The sequence below is a fragment of the Salvelinus fontinalis genome, chromosome 13 (assembly GCF_029448725.1).
Source record: "Salvelinus fontinalis isolate EN_2023a chromosome 13, ASM2944872v1, whole genome shotgun sequence".
Lineage (NCBI taxonomy): Eukaryota > Metazoa > Chordata > Actinopteri > Salmoniformes > Salmonidae > Salvelinus > Salvelinus fontinalis.
This window is the reverse complement of record NC_074677.1, coordinates 28,851,133-28,867,495: the sequence shown is the minus strand read 5'-3', so window position 1 is coordinate 28,867,495 and position 16,363 is coordinate 28,851,133. Positions and strand designations below refer to the sequence as shown.

Sequence of the window (16,363 nt, the reverse complement as noted above, 5' to 3'; positions counted from 1 at the left end):
AGTATGTCGTGTAAGTGTGTCCTGCAGAGAGTGCGTATGTGTGCCTGCATACTTAGCAGGAGGGCCATAATCAGTCTAAACTATTTGGGTGATTATGCGAGGGCCGGAACAGAGAGGTCATGACAGAGTCTAATGGGCCATAGCCAAGGGCCAGCTGACACAGTGCTGAGTGTGAGACAAATAGCAACCCAGAGGTGAGGGTTGTCTGTACCTATATGCATACACAAGTGTACAACCAGATTTCCCAGCAGCTATTTAAATCTTAATGGAATTAGATGGAACAATCTCACAGCTCCAATACTACAACATCACTGGCATCAACATAGGAATTCACTGTAAAGACTGCCTTAGAATCCATCCTGTACCTATTCACATACACAACAGGGTTGGGGACATTTCAAAATGAAGTCATTCTATTCAGGAAGGGATTTTTATTTTTAAATAGCTGAGATGCACTTTTTTCAAATATTGATTTGGAATTTCGGTTAACTGACCTTTTTTTTAACACATTTTTCATGGTATCCAATTGATAGTTACAGCCGTGCGTCCTCCGAAACACAACCCAACCAAGCCGCACTACTTCTTGACACAATGTCCACTTAACCCGGAAGCCAGCCGCACCAATGTGCCAGAGGAAACACTGTACAACTGGCGACCGTGTCAGCGTGCACTGCGCCCTGCCCGCCACAGGAGTTGCTAGTGCGCGATAGGACAAGGACATCCCTGCCGGCCAAACCCTCCCCTAACCCGGACGACGCTGGGCCAATTGTGCGCCGTCCCATGCGTCTCCCTGTCGCGGCCGGCTGCGATAGAGCTTGGACTCGAACCCAGAATCTCTAGTGGCACAGCTAGCACTGCGATGCAGTGCCTTAGATAACTGCGCCACTCGGGAGGCCACTGACCTCAATTCTAATTGACCTCAAGCACTGATTCACAAGGCAACTTGAGGCTAGCTTCTAGTCTTATTTCCCGGTAGCTATTTTAGAGGTGGCTAGTGAGGAAGCCCTACTGTGACCTTCTGTTCCCAAATCCTAAAGCTTCCCTAATCTGATATCAAAACAACCACTTCCTCGACAGCAAATACTGTAGCTGCTACATTAGAACTGTTTCCTACTGCATGAAGGAGAGGGGAGAGGACAGATCTTGCTACACTGATATTAATTTATATGTTTATATAAATACATTAATCACAAAAGGCTGAACAGAAAGCAGGCGGCAAGCAGCAGATATTATATTATTATTTATTAAATTAAAATGTATTATTTGTTTTTCTCCACCTTGATTTCAAAACAGATGCATAGCATGGTGGACTTGACAGAAACAGCAGCACTGAATATCAAATTATATTGCTTTCAGCTCTTTGGGGTGTTTATGCCCAGGTTGCTGTTCAGCACTTTGACAAATGTTTCAATTATATATTTTTTTACAATATATGATTTGTTTCCCTCGTTTCTTATCTCTCTTTCTCTTGGTGATTGATAGGCGACAATGAGCACAAGCCCTACATCTCTGGCGATGCCGACCACCACATAGTCACATTGGACGGCACGGAGGACTACCTGATCTTGGCCTGCGATGGCTTCTACGACACAGTCAGCCCTGATGAGGCGGTGCGTGTGGTCAGTGACCACCTGACGGAGAACAGTGGCGACAGCACCATGGTGGCCCACAAGCTGGTGGCCTCGGCCCGTGATGCTGGCTCCAGCGACAACATCTCCGTCATTGTGGTCTTCCTTAGAGACCTCCGCGCTACCCCCCCGGGAGAGGAGGAGGGGGCAGGGGAGGAGGTAAAGGATGAGGAGGTGGAGGAGGAAGGGCAAGGGGAGATGGCATGCCAGGACGGGGGTACCGCGGACGTTGGGGGGAAGGGTCACTGTTTCCTGCAGCAGTGCTCGGCTCCAGCCGACCTGGGCTATGAAGACCGCATGGACTCGTTGACGGACAGAACCAGCCTAGGCCTGCTGGGGCCCACGCTGGGAGAGGAGGGTCCGATCAGGCTCCCCCTGGCCAGCTCACACCCGTCCCTGTCCTTAGGCCTCACCCAGAACCTCATGCCTGCCGAGAGCCATGGTGCGGGCTGGTTGCCCTGTCTAGAAGAGGGGCTAAAGGGCTTCAGGCACAAGCCCCGGCCTAAACTCCAAATCCCCACCTGCCAGGAGCCCAGCTCAGATGGACAATGGCCCCTGGCGGCTGCCCTGTTTGGCTACGCGGGGAGGCACACCCGGAGGATGGAGTGCGTGAGCCCCAGGTGGGGGTCCCGGGATTGGGGCAGAGCGCCCAGGGAGCTCCCCGGCCTGCTGCACTCCACCCGTAGTGTGCCCTACCCCCAGCGCTGCCCTGAGAGAAGGCCTGGGGTGGCCCTCCCCCACCTACCCAACGGCAGCAGAGTCTGATGATGTGACGTAATCTCCACTAGCTCTTCTCTCTCCTGCCCCTTCCTTTATCTGACTACAGTCATTCATTCATCCATCATAAACTCCTCCTCCAGGGTACTGGCACCACCCCGTCCGTCCGTCCATCTCTACATGCACCTACCCCTCCCCATAGCCACACAGCCCCATTCCGGAGGCCAGATATAACAATTTACTGCTCCTGGCCCATATTGAAAACACACACTGTACTGTACTCTCAGATTCATAATGGAATACACATTATCCACTCACTCCATCTCCATAAATGGGAGTAGTTAATACAGGATTATAAGATTAGTGGTCACTTACCTGAATAAATCCAACATATATAGACCGATATGTATTCCAGATGGGGTTACAATAGAGGATAATGGCATCTAAAAGGGGATATTATTAAGAAATTATATTCTATTTATAATGTTGGGGATGACGTCATCCAAGAGCAGACATTAATCAGTCCTTGCTATGCCTGTCAAATTGATGTTTACATAACACTAAACACAAGATGTCTTCTCATTGACGAAAAGTCTTTCCCAACAGGTTGGGTGTGAGTAAGTTCCCTATCAGGCAATACTTACTGGGCCAGAATAGTTCAGACAAAGCAGCAGAACAAATGCCTTCAATATCTGTCACTTGAGACCATTTCCTGAAAAAGAAAAATGGATGGGAATTTTGAGCCTCAGTCGACAGAGTCCCTTCTAAGCTTCCCATTACAATGCGGACCCATGTGTGTCATATCACTTACATGGACTACTTAACCAATCACTATGCTGCTTTATAATTTCACTAACAACAATAGAGCATAAGAATGATCCATGTCAAAGTCTTCATCTCTGGTTTGACAAATATAGTAAATTAATCTTAATCTCATTATCCTTTCAAATGTAAATGGTATTTTTTCTGAAACTCCATAGTTTCAGCAGGTAGCCTACTGGTTAGAGCATTGGACTAGTAACCAGAAGGTTGCTAGATTGAATCCCCGAGCTGACAAGGTAAAAATCTGTTCTGCCCCTGAACAAGGAAGATAACCCACTGTTCCTAGGCCGTCATTGTAAATAAGAATGTGTTCTTAACTGACTTGCCTAGTTAAATAAAGGTTAAATTTAAAAAATAGTAAATACTATCCAGCAATGACTAGGTTCTATAAAATGTGTCTCCACTCTCCTGGCCTAGGCAACCACCATTCAATATTTATCAAAGAAGGTTAATTCTCGCTGTTGGAAAAACCCATCTTTATACCCTTAAGAAAACAGGAAGTGTTTGTGCCATTCCTGACATTTTCAACTTTTACTAACACATTGTGCCATTTCCATACTTTTGTTTAAAAACCTCACCCGCTCCCGCCCTCCCCAGTCTCATTGAGTTCCCAGGGGCAGGAGACAAGGACACAGGAAACAAGTGACCAAACCACCTCAGTGACCCACAGTCACACAGAGAAACACCCCCAGCCAGTCAGTCAGTTCCCACTCACTGTCATTGCTTACTGCTCCTCTGAAACAACTAGTCGTCGGTCGCCTGCTGGCCTACCCACTGAAAGCATGGTGGTCATTTACAGAAGGCCATTTGGACAGTCACCATTAAGCATCTCCAGAGAGCAGAATGTATTCCAGTTGTAGAATGTACATGGAGCCTTCCCGGGACCTTCATAGATGGGCCAATAGGACTGAGACAGTAGTGGTGTTCTGGACTTGTAGCGACGCTCCCTGTGTGGATGTAAGACAACCATTTCTGGATGCAGTACACCTGGAGGACAATATTCTGGAGGTGTTTTGTTGATCGTGGGAGAGGAAATAATCTATAATTTATCAGCTATCTGCCGTATCCTCACAGATCTGAGCATTCTATCCTGGTGTTCCACTCTGAAGGAGCAGGATGTGAATAAGCGCACTGCCTCTCGGGTTAAAAGATGCCCATCCCCATGCTTCTGCATCTTTCTCTTTGCGTAACCAACACATGCATTTCGACTCTCAGAACAGCGGACCACACTAATTGCCATTTTCTGACCAATTATGAAAGACAACCATAAAGTTGAATATATAAAGGTAGTTATTGAATGCCCCGAGTCTCCCCAACCTCAGCCCCACCCCCACTCACATCACCTGCTTTTTTTGAGCTTTCTGCTTCTTTTTGAGAGCAAAAAAAGTGCACATCTTTCCCATCCTAAACATTCCTAACACGGGGCACCAATTGCTTATTGAAATAGTAGTGCATTCATATTATGTACATGTAAGTATGAATGTGTGCAGGCGTGTGTGTGTACTTGTTGAGTGTATGCATGTGGTCTGTCTTATACGTCTGCTATATAAAATCACCACTGTAAGGTCACCAGGATGGTGGCACAATATTCTGTGTTGATATCGAGCTTCACAGCCCCCAGCAATGTACTGTACTGTTCATGTGACACCTTCGGAAGGAGAGTCGTATACGTTAGCAGTGCTTGAGTGACAAGGGAACATGGGAATTTAAATGCTCCTCAAGGACCATCCACTGAAATGTCAAAATGGTCACCCCCCCACAGTCTTCTATAGCTTCAGTCGTTTATAAGACGCTGAACCTTAACCAAGCCATAAACAGAAAAGCGAACTCTATAGTTCCTCAGCTAAACTTGCTGGCTCGCTTAACCCACAGTTCTTCTCTTTCTCACCCACTGCTGCGGTACAAAGGACCCCCCCCCCCATGCCAGTATGACACTTTCCCTGATGATAGTAAGACCACACAGTTCAGGTCTCTTCCCCTCTCTCCCCTTCCCTTTCCTATGTCACTCAATTGCTCTCATGACTCTGCACTGTGTCCACAAAACGCTTTGTTCCTGTAAGCAATAATGAATCGCACGTGGAAAGGCTCTCTCAGAGGGTTTGTCTTCACTGAGAAAGGCAGAGCTAGAGCCAGATCAAACTAACAACAGCCACCCTCCTAAACTCTTACCAGTGCTCACATTGACATGAGCACACACCACTTTACTTCTGCTCGATGGTAGTATGGGACACAATCTATGATGTCCCCCTTGAACAGTTGTCGCTGTACACTAATACGTTTGGTGGCCAAATTGAATTAGTCCCAATGAGAAACACAACAAAGGGCTCTATTCATTCTGTATAACTGAAGTGTAGCAGATCGCACAATAGAAATGTAAAGGTCATTTCTGATTGAGCAGACAAATGCATTGTTTACTGTGAATGCAGTTTCCACTAACATGGGAACATTGCCTTGAAATTTCAATAACGCTGTAACGCAATACCTCTGTGATATGGATTGAATCCAGCCCAAAGTGTCTCTAAGCTTGGCCAGCCTCCTCTCACAGGGCGGTTCAAACTCTGTCCACCAGGCATCCCTGAAGACAAACCCATGACCAGCTGTTCCCCAACCTGCAGGTTAGATAAACCAGTAAGTTTCAGTATCTGTATTTTCTGTGTTCTTCTCGTAATATAAATATGTGTGTGTATCTGAACTGGTGACTAGTATAAAGATTAAACCAAGTCTTTTGTCTGATGAGTTTTATTTGACCTCTTGTACAACCAGATGGATTACAATTAGGCCTATGAAATTCTCCCAAACGTGTGTGTAAACCCTCAGCTGTGTGCTGTACTCTTGTCGAAGACTCCAGCGGCTCCACTTAGAGAGCCAGGAGACTTAATTAGTGTCCTTAGCCTCCACCTGTCAAGCCTAGACGATAGCGATAGAACAGCCATATTTAATTACCTACCCAAGATTATTTTTAATCAAGGCCTCCAACTGTCCTGTGGTGATATGCGCATATGCCCATGTATGTACACGATGGCTAGTGTTCACAGTTTAGGTAACTGCCAGCACCCTGTAAAGTGTGTCCAGCATTCTTAAGATAGGGATGGCAAGCTACAGCATTTTAATAAAATATACTGGAAAACGAAGAGGGCACTTCCTTGTTAACATCCAAGCAGAGAAACAGAAACATTGCTATGTTTTTATTTCACCCTCCAGGTGGAATGAATGGTGTGCAGTCATGTCTATTTATCTGTTCTCTGGCATAAAACATTCATCATCCTCATTACTTATTCATGTGTACTTTTTTCTTTAAAGCATTCTACATCAAGAACACTTCACAAATTACAACTGAATTTCAGAAACAGCTTTTCAGACACATAGCACATGGTATGGTATACTATTTACAGATGGAAATGCAGGGAAATACCTGCTGACTCAAACATTTTACATTATTTAGCAGCACCACAGCTGCGGTTTTGTTCATGGACTTTCTTGCTGCTAGGTTTAAGGCACACATACAAATAATGAGAGTAAATCCCTGCTGTTTTTCATAAGCTAAGACACACACACAACTTAATTACTATGACCATATCTGGAGCAGTTTAGCGTCTGACATAACAGATGAGTGAGCGTTAATATCCACCAGGTTTCACAGAAGATTGCGTGTTCCAAATGTAATCGAGAGTCACCCCCACAGGAAAAGCCATGGCTTTAATCTATGTCACACTAGTGACCGATTAAGGAACATTCACGGCATCAGAGACCAAATAGACCTATTTTCTCATTTAGGGGAGTGCTTTCTGGGAGCCTGCAAATAAGGGTAGAAGATGTGTTGTGAGAGGGACATTAATTGAAGGCTGAAATAGGGACTACTCTAATGGAGTCTGTCATTACACAAAACACTGTCAGAGCTGCTTTGCTCGGAAGTTATCAACAGACTCCTGTGGCTATAAAAACTAATCAGCTCAACACTTAGGGCTAGATTCTATCAGATCCGCCCTAGCTGACACCCACATGGCGGTTGTTTTGACGGTGTCGGAGGTGGATCTGTGTTAGAGCTGTCAAATCTACATGTGGCTCCCAGCATTATACCTAAAGCGGACATTGCCATTGGCAGCACGGAGTTGCATTAAGATAAATCCCATGCAGCATTGTTTACAAGTTTGAACACTAAAATGTGAGATGTCATCTATATCTTGATTAGGCTGATAGAAATCCTCATTATTTTGTTTAATTATTTTAAATTTGAGCGTTTTTATTTCTATATAGCCTACACTTTGTTCTGAACTTCTAACACACGTGTCAAACTCATTCCACTGATGTCCGAGTGTCTGCAGGTTTTCACTCATCCCGTATACTTGATGAATTAAGGTCACTAATTAGTAAAGCACTCCCCTCACAATGTTGTCTAGACAGACACTAGGCCCTCCATGGAGTGGGTTTGACACCCCTGTTCAAATGTAAATGTGTGGGTGTGACTTTGTGACAATGATCACAAGAGCAGCTGCTCACCGACTTGACAGGTCTATCGCAGTTACACCAACACCGCCAAAACAAAGCCATGCATGTGTCAGCTATAGCCGGTTAACGCTTGATCTGATCGAATCAAGGCCTTAATCTGGATGTATTCGATCTGCTGTTCTAGTTTGGGTGAAATCAGGGGTAAGGAAAAGGGGCATTACAATATGGACATTTTCAGTGGAAGAGCTGAGGCACTTCCTAAACATAAACTTAACAGATATGAAAAACTATCATAACATGATGGGAAGAGACAATACAGGGTACATTATGACCTGTACATTGTGGCCTTATTGACAACACACTAACCAAACTAGCTTAGACCTAGAAAGCTGTTCAAATCCATCAGTAGTTCAAAACAACTTATTAATGAGAATCAATTCAAACTAATGTGAGCAATTACCCAAGAAAACATTGATATGAAGTGGAGCACTAGTGATGGCACTTTGAAGTAGCTTTGCCACATTACATATGTTGGTAATGTGAATACATACACAACATTATGGGGTGGTTAGAAATGGGATGAGGGAAACCTGCTAAACAGACATTTAACCTGTAGTAGGATAACTAACTTGAGTCATGTCAATTCCTATGGGGCTTTCTGGGCTGCGGACTAATTTGCAACATGTCCTCTCCAATCCTCCTAAATAAAGCCCCGCTTCTTGGCATGGTGGCCTTCTGAAAGAGGGGGTGCTGGCCGGATTCAAGCAGGACATGGCCAGTGCCAACGTTCACTCACCCAAGTAATCTCTGTTGAGCTCAATCTCTAGCCACACCAACCTGGCAGACTGAGCGCCTACCACCCACCCTCCTATACAATGCAGACCTCAAGAGACGTGGAGGCAACCACAACAGTGGGAGTTACCCCTCATCTGCAATGGAGCGCTCATACAGTTGATGTTCATTGTTACATAAATTCAGCCATTTAATAAGTAATTTCATATTTAGGTAACACATTCAGTATCAAGAAACAATAAAATATTTTATTTGTTAAATGTCATATTCTATTAGTTACAACAAAAAATGACATACATACACAACAAATAAAAATCCCACTGCATTCTGGGACAATATAAAATAAACACACAAAGGAAAGCTTGAACACTTGAAACCATCTAATCACCCTCTTTCTAGTACCTTTCCTAAGTCAGCCCTTTCCCACTCAGACAAACACACAGCTAAAACCTGGGCACAAACACAAATGTGCATAGTGAACAGACAGTGAAATAGATACAATTAGACCATATCAGGATGAATCTGGAGCTGTATATACAAGGGCACAATAAGAGGTTTAAAGCATATTGTCCACCCTCCGTCTGCCTGTTCAACTCCATTGAAGCCATGCAGTTTTAGGCACACATGATGGAACATTAGGAGGCTGTGCAGCTGGGGGTAAACATCAGGCATCCTACAGCTGAAGGAAGATATTTATAGTGTAAACCACTGAGCTCTCCATTCAGGCATTTAGAACATATTTCCTTATTAGTCAATGCACACCAGTATACTTTGAGACATCTTACACATCTCCCTTTCAATGGATAGAAATGTTTACAGATTCAGTTGGGTCACCTCTTCAGTGTACATTTCAATGAAGAATGTCTTTGCCAGTGTTCATGGTTCTCCATGTTACAAAGAGTACAGTTTCTGCTATGCTGTCCATGTGGATGCTAGTGTGGTCGTCAGATTGCTTTTCAAGGGTTGAAAATAATAAAATGTTACTGTGTAAATAAAATGGTCCACGGTCACACAGCAAAGCTCAACTACAAGGAAGAGATGGCACCCTCTGATGGGCAAAAAAGGATATTGAAAGAAAATTGCTCTAATGACATGCTTTAAAAGCACAGAACACTTCACATCACTGTTGGGAAGCCTTTGTACAAAACAAACACTTATTTACACATGTCTCTGTCAAACAAATGACTTTCCAAATATTGCCTTGGTCAAATTTTGCCCAGAAAACAAGCAAAATAAAATAATCTAGAATCAAGACGACGGAATGTGACATTTGGATACATTTTTTGAAAAGAGAAAGAAATCCACCAAGTTGAAAACAAAATTACATCCGCTTCATAGAAGTCAAAATGTGTTAATTTGCATGGATCCATTTTTTTAAAGACGAGCAGAATAGCTGTACTGGGAGGAGTTGCGCACACAATACAGAGAGTTAAGATCGAATTAGGGCAGAAAACTTTAAAAAAAAACACCTACACACATGCCTATGTTACAGAGCTCATCTTGACTTGACAAGGGCTGCAGAAAACACTTACTGGTGAAAGAAAGAACCCTGTATGTATGGATAAGGTACATCAGCTTTGATGTTTAATTACGAGACAAGGTTAAAAAGCACTTAAAGCCCAGACTGTCAACCAAGAAAGTTCAGTGTGAATAATCAATTCGGTCAAAATCCACTACTGTGAGCAAGAGTCATGACTATATTTCTACTAAGAAACTACTCAATACACATTCAGAAGGTAGCAATCTCTTACACATGCCAGAGAAGGACGTTCCATTGATACATCCTTCAATGCGTCTACACAGCAGCAAAACTGGTTCTTGTTCTGAAAGATTTACTGGGGGGCAAGCAACTCCAATCTACCGAGAGTAGCAGACGAAATACAGTAGTTTGCATTGATAAGATTTGCACAGAAAGGGACTTCCTAACAAGTTTTAAATCAATGGTGATACAGGAATAAAGGTACTAAATGCGTCCACTTCAAGGCATTTGTTCAGACTGTTTTCAAGAATGGGGTGTTCATTACAGCACTGTGTGATGCCTGCCTGACTGTGCTCCTCCACACAAACACATCAATAGCACCTCATTGAATCAGAAAGGCAGATAGATTTTAAGGTTCTCTTTCTGTTATGAAGCAGGTGCACTGTGCTTATTTCTCAAAATTCACCAGAGCTCACGATGTCCAGACCAAAGCCCAATCGGAGTATTTAGACATTGCAAACATCAACCATGAGGTTAGTTGCATATGATAAAATGTTACTATTTTACTTTTCACAACGACAGCCTAAAGAATGTCTCTCGCAAGTATATTGTTCCTCGCCCCATTCTAACTCATATTTAATCCAATTTACATTTAAATATAAATGGAGATTAATAAAAGTGATCAAATATTTACATATTTTGCAGTCATCATCAAGGTGCTCACTTAGTGAGTTGTAGCATTCTCATTGCATTTGGGGTTGCCGGTGACTAAAATGACTGCATGCAAGTGTCTACACAAGTGCTTGTGTACATTAAAGTTATATACACTGCTCTCCAGTCCCCATACGGCGATGGCCACTGTTTAGACCGGCTGTGGAGGCCATGTTGGCGGGGAATCACCTCTCTGTGTTCTCTCCTGTGGTGAAGCACAGGTCATCAGAGTTCAACTGGGCCCCTGGGAGGAAAGAACAGAAGCATTTAAAACAGAGCTAAGCATTCATTTCCTTCCACGGTACTGGCAAGCTGATTTGAGGCTAAAATGTGTTAAGTGTGCAGAAATGAGACCCCACACTAATGCATGTGTGTTTTAGTGTTTGTGTGAAGGGGTTACACATATATATATATGTGTGTGGCAGGTAACAAAATTGACCTGCACAGGGCAGCGCCTGGGCATCATAGCGACAGTCTCCAGCCTCCAGGGCCACCACCTCGTCTTCGTTCTCCGTGTCACAGTCGATCTCACTGTCACTGCTCATACCTGGCAGCAGCACCACCGTCTGCTTATGGACAAGATGACCTGACAGACCGAAAGAGTGGGGGGCACAAAGGATAAGGGAAATCAGAGTGACAGAGTGGGAGAGAAAGTGAGAGGCAAACAGAAAAGGGAGAAAAGGGCACATAGGTAAACAAAAGAGGGGGCCGGAGGGACAAAGGAAAACAGCTAGAAAGATAGAAAGAGGGAGAAAAGGTACATGTAACAGAGTGGGGGAACCACCAAGACCAATATAGCGGCATCTCAGAGGTAAGGGAAACACCATCACCGCCAAGAGCACACCTCATCCTGCACAGGGCCGAATAGACACCACATCTCTGTCTCACTCTCTACAGACATCAACTCATCCCCAAGATCATTATGGGTAAAACTGCAGAATAAACATCCTTTAAAATGCCCTTTACCAAAAAGCTTTTAACTCTACCTCCAGTATGGTATTAGATTACAGTATATTTTATCCACAGATGAAAAGTGGAGCTCAATACTTACTGCCGTCACAATAGCATTCCTCCATAGAGGAGGGTCGAGGTAAAGGTGAAGGAAGAGGAGGGTTAGAGCAGTAGGGCTCACTTTCGTCAGAGCGTGAAGAGGGTCCCTCTGCCAGGGAGAGCAGTGACTGGCGGACCTCAGCCGTCTCCTCCAAGTCACAGTCCAGAGAGCTGTCCGTCAGCAGGCCGGACCTAAGGGAAGTTGAGGTTGATTTGCCATTTGTTTAAACCAGTGATATTTATTTCAATACATAAAATACGTAATGGAATACGTAATGGAATTCCAATCCAAGCACTTTGGATCGCCACTAATGCATAAGGGCTAGGGTTAGATTTAGGAACAGGGTGTTATAGTCTTACCCCATGGGCTGGGTCCTGGGTCGTGCTATGGTGGAGGTGGAGATGCCGTTAAGGCCCCCCAGAGCGTACAGATCAGCCCCGTAGAGCTGCTCCTGGTCGTGTTTGGAAATGCAGGGCTTGCTGTCGGAGCAGGACGATGAGCTGCCTAGAGAAGGAGGGGAGCTGTGCACGCTATGTGGCTTCAGAGCTCCTACATTATGACACAGCACAGGGAAACACCAGTCAGTCAGAAGTCATTCGCTTTTGGTGCATTGCATGAATGTTTTACAAATTAGTGTGACACGTGACAACCACACATTTGGGTACTTAGGTGGAGCCATGGCGGTGTGTCATCACTGGTGCAGGTCGAAACACTGCTAACCCAACCACTACCTGGATTTTCTACTGACCTTCGGGGGTGTCCCTGGGGAAGAGGCTTTGATCACTAGACAACTCTTCACCACTCTGGCCTCTCGACTCCTTCTCCACTCTGTCTGTAGCTCTCCTCAGGCCCAGACCGCTGCCCTCCTGCTTGGGAGACAAGGCCTTCTTCCCTCCTGCCACACAAACCACAGCATCACAGCTGGATGAACATCTGACAGAGCAGTCGATAGCTCCCCAGTTGCCTGTTTAGAGTGAACCGTAGAAAGTGCTGTGCAATGCTATCCAATTCCACAGATTGTAGAGTGTATTGTGTACAGTGAAGGTGTGTAGCACCAACAGGGTTGGGTAAGTTACTTTCTAAATGTAATCCGTTACAGTTACCTGTCCAGAATTGTAAACTTAACTGTGGACACTAAAAAGGCCACTAAAATGTGCAGTATTGCCCCACAACATAATGCCACAAGCTTTGAGGGACCGTGCAATTTGCATGCTGGCTGCAGGAATGTCCACCTGAGATGTTACCAGAGAAGTTAATGTTCATTTTTCTACCAAAACCACCTCCAACATCGTTTTAGAGAAATTGGCTGGACGTCCAACAGGCCTCACAACAGATGTCAATGTCGTGGGATTATGGTATGGGCAGGCATAAGCTACGGACAACGAACACTATTGCATTTTATCGATGACAAGTTGAATGCACAGAGATACTGTGACGAGACCTTGAGGCCCATTGCTTGCCATTCATCCCCCATCACCACCTCATGTTTCAGCATGATAATGCACAGCCCCATGTCGCAAGCATCTGTACACAATTCCTGGAAGCTGAAAATGTCCCAGTTCTTCCATGGCCTGCATACTTACCAGACATGTCACCCATTGAGCATGTTTGGGATGTTCTGGACCGACGTGTACGACAGTGTGTTCCAGTTCCCGCCAATATCCAGCAACTTCGCACAGCCATTGAAGAGGAGTGGACAACATTCCACAGGCCACAATCAACAGCCTGATCAACTCTATACAAAAGGAGGTGTCATGCTGTATGAGGCAAATGGAGGTCACACCAGATACTGACTGGTTTTCTGATCCACACCCCTACCTTTTTTTTTTTAAGGTATCTGTGACCAGATGAATATCTGTATTCCCAGTCATGTGAAAACCATAGATTAGGGCCTAATGAATTTATTTAAATGGAACGATATTCATATATGAACTGTAACTCAATAAAATCTTTGAAATTGTTGCATATTGCCTTTATATGTTTGTTCAGTATAGTTAAATAAGAGAGCAGCAGTGTGATTCACATCAATGCTCCATGTAGTTATCAATAATAAGTGATATACGTATTGCCCGTAGGCCAGACCACTGCTGTCATCCTTACCTCCAAGCGTTTATTCAAATTGGATAATCTTCGGATGCCGACAGCAGTCGCACCATTGGAAGACATAGCTTGGACTGTAGCCTACAAAAGCCTATTCCTGCTCTTTTCCCGCGATCCATCAACACATTTGGTGTGTCATCATAGTTGTCTCTGACTTGTGGTCAGACTTGCTCAGGCGGAACAAACTTGCCCTTTTTTTCAATGCTAATTTGAATGTCACTGAGAAAACAGCAAAGGTGTCAAAGATATTTAACATGTAATCTGTTACTCCCCAACCCTGAGCACCACTCACCAGAGCGACAGTGTCTGGAGGCCCCAGGTCCTTTCCCCATCAGATCCAGCTCTGTGGACTTTCTGCTGGACCCCAGGTCTGAGTCTGCGTGGTAAGAGGGCCCCTGTTCCCCTGTGGCTCCGCCAGAGGGTCCTGCCCTGGCCTCCCCCCGCGCCTCCAGCTGAAACTTGACATCCGTCATCTTACTGCGCACCTCAGCCATCTGGGCCTTGAGCCGGATCAGGACCCCTGAGTCTGGGGCTCCCCTCCTCACTGCCTGAGGCCGGCGCTCACCCCGCTCCTTTCTGGAGTGGACTTGGACTGAAGAGAGGTATAGAGAGGGACAAGCGCAATGAAGAGATGAAGTGGCTATTAGCACTTGTCCTAATGTTTGTGACTGTGCCCTAGCTTGGCTACCCAGTACAGAGTAAAACAAAAGATGTTGTATTGTCACATACACTGGATACGCCGGTGTATGAGAGAGACCACATACCTTGGCTGTGCAACAGGGAAGCAGGAGGTCTGGGCTGAAGGCCCCATAGTGACTCCACGTTGTTGTGTTCCTTCAGGTCCAGTAGCTGGATGAGGATGACTGGGTCAATCTCCAGCAGACTGTTGTTGCTGCCAGCGGAGGAGAGACCTCCACCACGTCTCAGACACCTGGCCCCATGGTTAGAGCCTCCTGGGAGAGACAGGGGAGAGTCAGAGGTACGTTCAGAGATACAATGGTGAGGAGACAGTTGCAAAGGGGAATTGGAGACCAAAGGTGAACTATACTGGAAGCTTCTATCTATCGAGTGCAGTAGAAGTACCAAGGGGAGTCAACTGATGCTTTGAATGAGTTTGGAATAGGGCACAGTGAATACTAGTTGCAAAAGGAATTCTTTATTTACTAGGTTTATCACACAGAGGAGCGCTATGGCTGCTCAACAGCTCACGCTTCATTATGAGTTACAGTAGACCCACTTCAGACAAAATAACTCCTCCACAAAGATTAAATTAAACTCTAGCCATGTCACAGGGGCAGCAGGTAGCCTAGGGGTTAGAGCGTTGGACTAGTAACCGAAAGGTTGCAAGATCGAATCCCCAAGCTGACAAGGTAAAAATCTGTCGTTCTGCCCCTGAACAAGGCAGTTCCTAGGCCGTCATTGAAAATAAAAATTTGTTCTTAACTGACTTGCCGAGTTAAATAAAGGTTAAATAAAAACTGCACTATTGAGTCAGCCAGTGCACAGCTATGAGAGAGCAGCAGAAAAATCATTAAGGTCTGCATACAATGAGCATTTGAGAAGGCGAGAGATAAGAAATTGGAAATGGCAGCGGGGACAATAATCCACTTTGCAGCCAATGTTTAATGAATAAATGTAAATAAACCAATATGGGGCATGTAATAATGGACATTTTACTTTCAGAGGAGAGAGTCAGATAGTAAGTAAGAGACAGCCAACATGTCAGAGTTGCTAAAGTTGAAATCAGTTATCAAAGTACTGAAGAGTAGGCTTCTTAACAGGACACACTTCATGCATGCAAATCTAAGCATTGTTATGCAGCCCTTTACACTCCCCTTTGGTTGCGTTTTAATCCACTGCAGCTACCACCTTTCCACACAACACACTTAAAACGTTCCACATCAGCACCCATGACAAGTCATCACACTGATAATGAGTCATCGTCTTTAAGCCCCATTACACTAACACACACACTAAAGAGAGATCTGATGAGTGAGAGAGATATAACTAGATAGAAAAGAGGAGAGAAAGATGGCATACAGAAAGAGAAGTAGTGAGAGAGAAGGGAATAGAAAGAAAAGGGAGGGAGGGGGAAAAGGAGGGAGTAGAGAGAGAGACAAAGTGGAGGAGGAGGTTACCTGCTGCCCCTGCCACATCGTCAGGCAGTTCTCCCTCCTCCATCTCCAGGTTCCCACTGAACTCCACATCATTCTCCCCAGACCTGAGAACCAGAGACCATCAATGTCTGGACTGGGAACAACGTTGCTACAATGTCAGGGTCAAAATAACACTAAACTTTTAGCTGACAACTACCACTAAAACTGACGGATGCCTAAACCATGGCAACACATGAAAAATGTCTACCTGTCATTTCAATTGGTTTCATTTGCCGATTTA

At 44.8% G+C, this 16,363-nt stretch overlaps 2 protein-coding genes across 2 annotated transcripts in view; one reads left to right on the top strand and one right to left on the bottom strand.

The window, feature by feature from the left end:
- The window catches only part of LOC129868364 (protein phosphatase 1E-like), a 105,998-nt gene extending 100,110 nt beyond the window's left edge, over nucleotides 1–5,888 (top strand). Inside the window, exon 7 of the mRNA XM_055942293.1 lies at nucleotides 1,483–5,888. Within this exon, the coding sequence (XP_055798268.1) occupies nucleotides 1,483–2,393 (911 nt within the window). The 3' untranslated portion in view covers nucleotides 2,394–5,888. The remainder of the gene's footprint in view (nucleotides 1–1,482) is intronic.
- Nucleotides 5,889–8,633: 2,745 nt separating this feature from the next.
- The window catches only part of LOC129868363 (E3 ubiquitin-protein ligase TRIM37-like), a 33,830-nt gene continuing 26,100 nt past the window's right edge, over nucleotides 8,634–16,363 (bottom strand). Inside the window, exons 18-25 of the mRNA XM_055942292.1 lie at nucleotides 16,105–16,187; nucleotides 14,731–14,919; nucleotides 14,259–14,558; nucleotides 12,615–12,761; nucleotides 12,226–12,415; nucleotides 11,867–12,057; nucleotides 11,255–11,401; nucleotides 8,634–11,059 (exon numbers count right to left, since the gene is read on the bottom strand). Coding sequence (XP_055798267.1) covers nucleotides 11,001–11,059; nucleotides 11,255–11,401; nucleotides 11,867–12,057; nucleotides 12,226–12,415; nucleotides 12,615–12,761; nucleotides 14,259–14,558; nucleotides 14,731–14,919; nucleotides 16,105–16,187 — 1,306 coding nt within the window. The 3' untranslated portion in view covers nucleotides 8,634–11,000. The remainder of the gene's footprint in view (nucleotides 11,060–11,254; nucleotides 11,402–11,866; nucleotides 12,058–12,225; nucleotides 12,416–12,614; nucleotides 12,762–14,258; nucleotides 14,559–14,730; nucleotides 14,920–16,104; nucleotides 16,188–16,363) is intronic.